Source organism: Montipora capricornis, chromosome 12 (assembly GCF_036669925.1).
Source record: "Montipora capricornis isolate CH-2021 chromosome 12, ASM3666992v2, whole genome shotgun sequence".
Lineage (NCBI taxonomy): Eukaryota > Metazoa > Cnidaria > Anthozoa > Scleractinia > Acroporidae > Montipora > Montipora capricornis.
The window spans coordinates 21,444,317-21,454,316 of record NC_090894.1 but is presented as its reverse complement, the minus strand read 5'-3'; the positions used below and the strand labels follow the sequence as shown (position 1 = coordinate 21,454,316).

The 10,000-nt window shown below is 39.4% G+C and overlaps 1 protein-coding gene across 5 annotated transcripts in view; it reads right to left on the bottom strand.

Annotated features, from left to right (window-relative positions):
• Positions 1–10,000, bottom strand: part of LOC138026222 (DNA helicase MCM8-like) — a 32,998-nt gene that overhangs the window by 7,827 nt on the left and 15,171 nt on the right. For all 5 annotated transcript variants that reach the window (XM_068873457.1, XM_068873458.1, XM_068873461.1 and 2 more), the window contains 13 exons: positions 9,588–9,656; positions 9,066–9,196; positions 8,028–8,086; positions 7,655–7,685; positions 7,482–7,544; positions 5,608–5,676; positions 5,391–5,468; positions 5,161–5,233; positions 4,596–4,660; positions 3,147–3,190; positions 2,512–2,598; positions 2,229–2,262; positions 1,054–1,083 (listed from right to left, as the gene is read on the bottom strand). In XM_068873457.1, the coding sequence (XP_068729558.1) occupies positions 1,054–1,083; positions 2,229–2,262; positions 2,512–2,598; positions 3,147–3,190; positions 4,596–4,660; positions 5,161–5,233; positions 5,391–5,468; positions 5,608–5,676; positions 7,482–7,544; positions 7,655–7,685; positions 8,028–8,086; positions 9,066–9,196; positions 9,588–9,656 (833 nt within the window). The remainder of the gene's footprint in view (positions 1–1,053; positions 1,084–2,228; positions 2,263–2,511; positions 2,599–3,146; positions 3,191–4,595; positions 4,661–5,160; positions 5,234–5,390; positions 5,469–5,607; positions 5,677–7,481; positions 7,545–7,654; positions 7,686–8,027; positions 8,087–9,065; positions 9,197–9,587; positions 9,657–10,000) is intronic.

Below are 10,000 nucleotides of genomic sequence, written 5' to 3'. Positions count from 1 at the left end.
GCAAACTTCATATTTCAGTTTTTTTCTAACCGGCGAAATGTTTATCCTGCATTAGTATATAATCACACCTTTAAAAAGTATCATTGGTGACAAGATCAAAGAAGATGAAGGATTAGGGCCCACGGCAACCTCGTTGGCGGCTGCCAGATGTAGCCATTGAGAAGCTCCAGCTAGTTTTCGCATCGGCAGGAGATAGGCTGGACAAGACGTTTCTCAAACCAATTTTTTTGGTACGTCGCCGTTGAAGGATGTGATTCATGTACACTACCTGAATTACATCGCGCACATTGTCAGACGCGACAACGCCCACCTGACCAAAGAGGCGTTATTTATAAAACCGGATCGCTCCCTTGCGTATCCGGTGTGGACAAAAGTGAATTTCATTCTCGAGCAAAATCTTTCACGGGAAGACCTAATCAAGAAAATGCTTAATCGGTCAACAATTCAACAGGTTCTGCGGCAGCGATTCCCGCATTTACGCGAAAAAAGGCGCCAGAGCCAACTCTCAAGCCCCACGTGGCCAACCAGACCGGAAGCAGCAGCTAACGCGACGGAGAGAGTATAACCAATAATGATGATGATGATGATGATGATGATGATGAAATGACATTCTAATCCCTTCCCCGCAAAAAAATTGTCGACTATATAATACATACATATATATCTTTGTCGACGAATCGCACACAGTAGAAGCATGGACTGGGAAACGTTAAGGGTACGTTGAAATCTTAGTTCTGTATATATACAAGTCAGTGCAAAGCAGATCACTTTAACTTAAGAAAGGGAAGGGTTGGAGCAGTCTGTGAATTCCAAATTTGACTGTAATCCCCTTATCCCATTGTCACTCCACTGTGTCATTTCCATGTTGTCCCTTCCAAGCAGTCGCTTCTTTCCAAAACTTGGAAGTGACAACGCGTGACCCTTATCGGTTTCTATACTACGGAGTTCTGCAAACAACCGCACTCATGGCAATTCAGGTCGTGACGATACTCAATGACACGCGAAGTGTCAAAGAGTATAAGAGGCAAAATAAATAATAAAGTCAACAAGTACCTCATCTGGTTTGTCCAGGAGAATAAACACCTGGAGATGAAAGAAAAAGTGTTTTGGGTAAAACCCCAACTTCAAAGTTAAAACTTCTTGGACCTCCTCTACTCGATCAAGAAATAAAATTCGTAAATTTATTGTTCAAATATTGGCTTATTTTCAAGCATTGTAAGAAGAGTGTATTTTAGCAAGAAAACTATTCTTGCCAATTTTGGGTTCAAATTTTCTGGGTGTCGACACTTTGGATTTAATGCCACTTAAAAGTTACTCCCCTAGCTTTATTAAGAAAATAACGCAAACAGCGGTGATAAACATTGTATTCCAACGCATTTTTATAAAACTTGACGTTTCGTATGCTTTTAAAAATTGTAACGGTCACTTTTGAAAATGTGTGTTGACTAGCATACGAAACGTCAAGTTTTATAAAAATGCGTTGGAATACAATGTTTATCACCGCTGTTTGTGTTATTTTCTTAATCAAGCTACGATGGCCTAAGAACAAGAGTTTATACGATCCCCTAGCTTTCTTTGGGGACAGGGGTCTGTTTCTCGAAAGTCCCAAAACACAGTCACAGTAATTTGGATTTTATTTATCTTTCCATAATAAAAAAACAGCTGTTTTTAAAAAGCGGCTTTTCAAGCCCAAAATCTTATCAGGACTTGTGAGAAACAGGCCCCAGCAACTGTATGACGTCATGGAATCGAAACAGAATGCGCCTAGCTTCTTAGGCTTCTAGAGGCCCGGGGCCGGTTGCTTGAAGCCCGGTTAGCACTAACCGTTGGTTAAGAAGGTATCAAAACCTGTAGGTCCACGCTAGTTAGCGCCAACCAGTCGTAGGCAAAACTGAAAAGGCAACCCAGCTACTTATTTGCACATGAATGGTGTGTATTGCTCTGATATGCCTCGTTCTTCAATGAATGCCGCTGCAAGAACACTGGCATGGTATTCTGCATTTACTCTAGACTGCAAAACGGTCGTTTTCTTCCCTTTTCGGAAGGCGCGAAGCGTCGTAAGCGTGATCCACGCGCGTGAAGCGAGGATTCTCCCTCGCCGTTTCTCCACTCGCTCCAGACCTTTCGTTCGAATATTTACCGCGTCGATTGCGTTTGCAAAAAATGCGACTGTTTTGCAGTCTACATTTACTCCAACATCAAAACAAAACAAGACAAGTTGAACTTACAAGATCAAAACGAGACAGCAGTGCACTTCCCATCCTGAAAACAGCAAAAGATATCATTTAATGATGGGCCATTAGGGGTGAATGTTTCTGACAATCTCAGCAAACATTGGCGATAGGCTAGCCTGCAAATGCAGACGCATTTCCGGCCATTAGGAGAGAATACCGACGGCTGGAAATAAATCTATAAAGTTCGCAGGCTAGCAGGATTAGTAGTCTCCTTCGCAGCCGTTGTTAGGATCGTCGAAACAGCTGCGAAGGAGACTGGCAGGATAGCTTTTCTTACTTGAGATTTTCCGACACAGTTTTTGCCTTATTGTAATGTCCTCCTACTGGGTTAGCAGCTGCAAGAATGGACGTCCTTGCTGGCAAGCTGTAAAAACACAGTATTTGTGATTCAAAATCTTCAAGGAAAATTATTTTACCTGTATAGCCAGGAGAGTGTCTAATCGGCGTGGGTGGGTGGATCATGGGTCGTGGGTCGTTGGTCCCTAACCCTAACCTAACCCTAAGTTAACTCTTTTTTTATCAACGACTGGAAATTCTCGAAACAGACAAGACCTAAGACCTAAGTCAAATTTGGACCGAGCACTGAGGGCGCTAATATATATCTCTTTTTATCTTCAAACAAACACGGCCCACCACCCATGAACCATGACCCACGACCCACGACCCACCCAACCACGCGATTTAACTTCACCCTATAGTCAGGGATTGAAGCAATCAATTCTAGTCAGTGAAGGTTTTGTTCTTAATGGTCTTCACTTTTAAAGAAATGCCCATAGAGTTTTTTCAACGTCCAAGATAAGCTCATAAATCTACAGATGGAAAAAGTATGACAGCCCTTTACTTCCAAAATGTTACAACAAATCAGCATTTTCAACAGCTAAAATAGATGTTTTTTTCAAATTCTTAACTTGCCTGCAAACAATTCCTGCTTTTGCTATACTGATACTCTGCTGTTCCTGAAAAAGAAATGACAAGCCACCTCCTTAAGTAATGACAGCTAAGGAATCACGGAAACCTCACTTAAGAATTGATTCAATACTCGCTGGTCTTTGGTCATTTTTTAAACTGCATATTGTCACAGTTATGTACAAAGTGCAGAACAAAAACATGCCCTCCAATGCTAAATAAAAGGTTCTAAATAGTAACTACTGGTACATAACCCCTACCAAAGTTGATGATATCGGGCATATATGGTCCAAGTAGGGAAATGGTGTGGAATAACCCAAGTCCCATATGAACATATTATATTACTTCGATATAGGTTATTGCTCCTCCCCTCCCCCCCCCCCCTCCCCTCCCTCCAAATCATCATGACTGTCACTATTTAGTACCATTTTATTGTCTTTCACTCTGGGATTGCTACGTATTTTGTAAAGTTTCTGGGTGGGGATGTGCCGCTGAGACCCTGGAACCCTTAGCCTATACCAGAGCTAGTTTCAGCTAGATTTTGCTACCCTATACTAGAGTAAACTCCCCAAATAACTCCTATCCTAGAATAGCTGTTTTCCAGAAACTGAGGTCACTAGCACAGTCTAAAGCAAAGCCAAAAACAAAACCTTACACCACAATCACTTCTTTCTTAAAAAAGGATTTATTTATACTTGTCCAGCAATGCCAAGCACGTACGTACGCATTATCAAGACAATAAATTGTTTAATTTTAACCAGTATTAATACCACCGATTTCCGTCTGAATCCCGATTTTTGACAGTTAATAATATCCAGTAGGGTTTTCTGGTAGCGTTTTATGATAGTCTTCTATCAACGCCACCTGAGGCTGAGTCGTGAAAATTTAAACTTGCGGATTTCATTTTTTTATATTTTTGAGTAGCAATTCCTAGTTACCTAAGTCTAGATAAAATCTTCAAAAAACTGGTCAGTTTCGTGAAAAATGATACACTATTTTAGACCCAAACGCTCTGATTGATATACCCTATGCTAGAGTATTTCCTTGAAAACCATACCCTTCACAGCAGCACATACCTATATAGCCCATGTATGGCAGTACCCCCCCCCCTCCCCCCCCCGGGATTCCCCATAGTATATATCACAACAACAAAAGTATTTCTCATGCATGCTGATAGCTGGAGAAAGGACTAATAAACAACAAAGGTCTAACTAGTGTAAGATACTAAAAGAAACAGGTTGCTTCTGAAACAAACCAACATTTCCCCTGGAGTATGAACACGAAAAGGTCTCTGAACATTCAATATTAATTTTCTATCAAGTCTCATCATTAAAATATGGCAACCACTGCACTCAAGCTACCACTGATGGTGATTGGTATTCAACAAGTGTGGCACATAAAAATATAATAATTTTATGCACACAAGCAGAACAGTCTAGGCAGTGACAATCTCACCATTGCTTCCAACAGAGCTTGGTGTTGACTTCCCATTTTGTCAAACTCATCAATGCAACAACAACCTATCAAAAGATTTAAGTGAAGATGAATGACAACACCGATAACTTTGTTGAGAGAGGGTACCCTGAGAAAAACCTCTAACAGCTGGTGGTGGCCATTTCAAAAGAATCTTCTGCTTTGGCCACCACAAAGAACCTCTGATCTGTTCTGTAGTTTACATGTATGTTATCTTTGTGGTCATTCATTATTAACCTATTATTTCAAATTCTACATAATTCCCTTCTGTAAATGGCAATAATAGCAAAAAGGCAAGACAAAGCTCCTGAGAGAGAAGCAAAAGCTCCTGAGCTTGTTTATATTTGCATGTTCTCGGGAAAGAAAGGAATTCCAGTCTGACAATTTGTACCAGAGCAAAGAACAAGTTTTGTTGCTGACTGATTTATCTCCAAGCCTGAAATCAAAACTTGACCCTAATTATTTTGACGGGAGAGCAGGTTCCTACTAACTTTGGTCAGAAATGGAGCAACAAGCTAGCACAAATACAGAGTAAGTTGAGCATCACCTTGGTCCCCCAGAACCAGTGCCCCTGCCTCCAATGAATAATCCCCAGATGATCCTTCTTTTGACAACGTGACCTGGAACATAAGATTATCACTATTAAAACAATAAAATAATTATTATTCAGAAACCTCAAGAACTCTTTAACCATTCAAGACTCCAGCTATGAGTCCATCCTCTAATAACCAATCAAAATATATGCATTATTGAGCTTATTATATTAAATTTCCTTACAGTCAGTCCTGAAGTTGACGTTGCATTTCCACACACATACACTCCCCTGGGAGCTATGTTAGAAACTGCCTGAAGCATCTGCGGCCAAAACAAAAAAAACAACTGTTTCAATACCCATGCCCAGTATTCGTTTTACCTGACTTTTCCTGTGTACATTATATTGCTAAATACTTGCTTTGTTGTGAATTTTAATTAAAACAGAAAATATTCAATTTACCTGACTTTTACCCAGTCCTGGGTCACCAACCACTAAAATGTGAGGACTTCCTCGTATTGGGATACGATTCTGCAGAAAGCACAAAAACATTAATGGAAACTTATCCAAGATGACTTAAAGTTTTGTTCATTTTGTTCATCATTAACTTGATTCTTGGTTGGGTCCAAAATAATGGGGTTACAGATTTCCAATGTGCCACCTAGAAAGGACTTTGTGGTAAAGGTAAAGGTACACCTTATTTACCATCGGTAATTCCTTTACCCTCTAGAGAGTATTCTCCCAGGAAGCCGATGGTGCGCTCATTTTACCCCCCTCTTTCCATCAGTACTCCGTTTTTAAGGGTATTTAAAGCGACTTAGGCTACACTGAAAGGAAAGAAGTCGAAACAAGGATGTGAGATTCAGGATCGAACTCGGGACCTTATGCACCAAGGCCGCGCACTAACCGACTGTGCCATCCTTGCTGCTGTAGGAAGCCCATATCTTCAACAACATAAATTCACTTCCTTCTGTACTACCTTGGAAGTGAGATTATGTTGGTGGGTTACTGTTCTAATGGCTGGGTACCTCAACCTCAAGAATCTGCCAGGGCTGTGTTCCAAAGATCAGTGGGCTTCTCCCCTCTATCTGCCACTTATTATAATTGTAGACTAGTACTAGAGGGAGAAGTGGCTTCACCTTTAACTAAGGCCCAAACGTACCGTAATTATCTTCAAAACATGTAATTTACATAACATGGATAACGTTATTTTAGGCTAAATAACTGGCCAGTGACACAGTTGTCATGTAGTGCTGCTCGGAGATAAGCGAAAATTAACGCATGCAATACACGTTTTTTTGGACGCGTCTAAAATTGTGTATCGTATATGCGTTTGTGCCTTTGTTATTCATAATTGTAATTTTGCTTTTCCTGTTATTGTTTACGAAGACAAAAGAATAAATTGCGTGACTGCCGACAAGTCGAAAATCTACATATGCATGTATGTCGCTTTGATTACTATCAATTTCAATCTGCAAATGCCGCCGATGAAAACATCCACAGAGCATTATTTCGAAGTTTAATACCCTTTACATGCAACAAAGGTCTTGCAAGACGAGCGAAATTAAATCAGCAAATTATGTCCCGAAAAACTGAAGACATGATTTTTTTTGCCGTGACACGGTATTTACAGTCATTTCACGAAAACCTTTAAACGATGCGTGCAAAAAAGTCCAATTTTATTATCGCTCTCAACAGTTTCATGTAAATTTCGATGTTAAGAAGGTTTTTGTGTGCCGTTTGTCGATAGGTTTGTATTTTTCCAATAGTAAACTTGATGAATTTTTTTTGCTTTAAAACACAAATATCCAGCCAGAAGGACTTTGCTCCATTAGAATAAGAATATGATGATATTTTTTGCTCTTTTAATGACGCACCTTCCATTGAACACGCAAGTTTTTTTCACATTCACCACACTGGAAACGATTGAGAGTAAACAAAGACAATAGGAGAGCTCATAAATACTAATGAGCCTCTTTGCATTTAAGTTGACGCGCATCCACGTTTTCTTGACACGTTTTGCACATGCATGTTTTTTGCGTATATTTTGGTTCAATTATCCCGAGCTGCACTGTACATATGTGCAGTATTTGTTGGTGCAATCGTAAAGCCTTGTAAGGGATGTTTCCATCAGGCATCACGGTCACCTGATCAGAATTTGGGACGTCTCCAGGTTCTTCCATCTACACTTATATGTAGTAACCATATAAAAAAACAAGGTTTGCAAAAAGAAGGAAAATCAAGTACACAACTAAAGTAGGTAAATATCATGAGTCCCCATTGAGTACTCATCATCATATCCTTGTCGTCCATTTCATAGTAAATTATATTTTTACCTTATCATTTACATATCTCTGAGTTCCTCCAAAGAGACCCAACACCAATCCTGCCTTTACCATCTTGGAATTAGAGAGTGATAAATGTATGTTATTGATTATTAAAAAATATCCAAACACTGTGTCAAAAACAGTTGGAGTTTACTACTGTAGTTATTAAAAGTTGGACCCACCTCATGTCCATAAATTGATGGACAAAGTGATCTGCAGGGAATAACAACTAAATTAATATACAGATTTACATGTACATTATGTAGCTAAGCCTAAAAAGGGAGCTCCCGTTTCAAAACCAGAGGCTGTCCCACCTCCCACCTCCCAACAGTCTCTATGCACAGGTGGTGTAACTGACATCATAACCAAAATTTCTCGCATGGATAGACTTCCCAAAAAATCTTACCCATGATGCTCGGCTGGCACGCTTTGCGCATCTGAGCTCTGCTACCATTAAAAGTCTTTTTCATGTTTTATATAAATGTTTCTGCTTCTGTTTGCTTGACTGACTAACAATACCCATTTTAAAATACCTGTAATATGACTTTTGCTTACCCAACAATCAGTCTAAACAGGTTACTTTGTGCTTGAATTTCTTGGATGGCATACAGTTCCTAAAAGACAAAGGTAAAAGTCTCTTCTTACGAGCCAGAAGGCTCATCAGGCCGGTGCTTATCTCCGGTTTCAGTAGCATGGAGCGACTAGGAGTATTTATACTCCCCCCTGGATGGGATGCTAGTCCATCGCAGGGTTACCCCCAGCATTACGCCGGTACCCATTTATACACCTGGGTGGAGAGAGGCACCGTGAGAGTAAAGTGTCCTAAAAGACAAAGGTAAGGGGTACAAAACTTTTTGATGTTGTAGGCTGATTCTGCATCAATAACAACATTTACATCACTTTCCATTTAAACTAAGGATTTTTTTGCTACTTTGCATCTTTCTCCTAAAATCCTCACTTCCATTCATAGGCCGTGCAATTCCAGCAGAACTGTTTAAATTAATGCTATCACTTGACACCCCAGTGGGAAACTTGCTCCTAACATTTCTGCGCATCAACTTGTAATGAAATATGATGTAAATGGCTTAAGTATATAAGAGCTAGCTTAAATAACAAGGAAACATGAATCCATTTTAAATCTTGACTTCAACCCACTGACTCCTGGGAGTTAGATTATATGCAGATTTTACTCTGTCTAAGGCCATATGATTTTTGGAGCAGTGGTGAGAGGACTCGCCTCCCATCAATGTGGCCCGGGTTAGATTCCCAGACTCGGTGTCATATGTGGGTTGAGTATTTTGGTTCACTACTCTGAACCGAGAGCTTTTTCTCCGCTTATTGCGGTTTTCTCCTCTCCTAAAAAAAACCAACATTTGACTTGATTTGCGTTAATTGTTAATTTCAGTTTACAGTGTCCCCAATTCGTGCTCCAGCGCTAGAATGACTAGACACTTAAATTAAGTTCCTTTCCTTTCCTTTCCTTTTGTCAAGTGGGTGCGTCCTGGAGCACCCAAGGATTGAATAGGTTAAAGGAATGTTTTTTTTTTTTCATTGTTATGTGAACCGTACAAATCCAATTTACAGGTTTCATACCTTGATAGAAAATTCCATAGCAAGTCCACCTGTTTGCTCTCCATTGGCAGCACTACCCTTGTTGTTACTGACAGCATTAGCATGTATATAAATCACGAACATGCACTTGTCCTTGTTGTTCTTGTTGCGATCTAAACAGTCATTCAACTAGTTGTTATCACCAAAATCCAATTAATTTTTACAGTTTTCCTAAATTTTTTTCTTTGTTTGTTTATGAAACCGCCAGCTAGGTCATACATTCATGCACCTTCTTCAAGCCATAATGCAGGTCTGCATTTTACCAAAACTGGTTTGACTTAAAAAACTGGAACAGGTAAGGTGAAACCAGAAATGATTGCAAAACTGTATGGGTATACATACTGGGGTGACTAATTTCTCTATTTTATTTATTAAAAATTAAAGAAAAGTTTGTGCACTTCTTGACTGGCATACATGTACATGTATTTGTTTCCCACTGTATCATATTTTACCATGTTTACCTAATTCTAACATCAAGAATAAACAGATAAAAGTTAAATTTACGTTCTTCTGAGCTCGTTACTTTGACAAAACCGGTAATGGTGACCATATCTCCTGGAACACAGCTATCCACTATGAGAAACAATAAAATACAAGTATCTTACATCATGATTATAAATAGATGATAATTATTACATAGCTGAGCGGAGATACGAAATTTCTCTTCTGTCTACTTCACAAAGGCATCGGAAGGCTTAATTTTCCTATGTAACCATAGCAACAGTGATCTTTTCACGTGTGAGGATATATTTCATTGTTTATATAATATAATAATCATTATCAAATGGCACACCAAGTCTTTTCATTTACTCACTTCCCGTCCCATTAATGTGTTTTCATTAAAATCATTTTGAGGCACACTATAGTCATTTTTCTGTTTTCACCTTCTGTCTACACTAATACTTAGCAGTATGTCT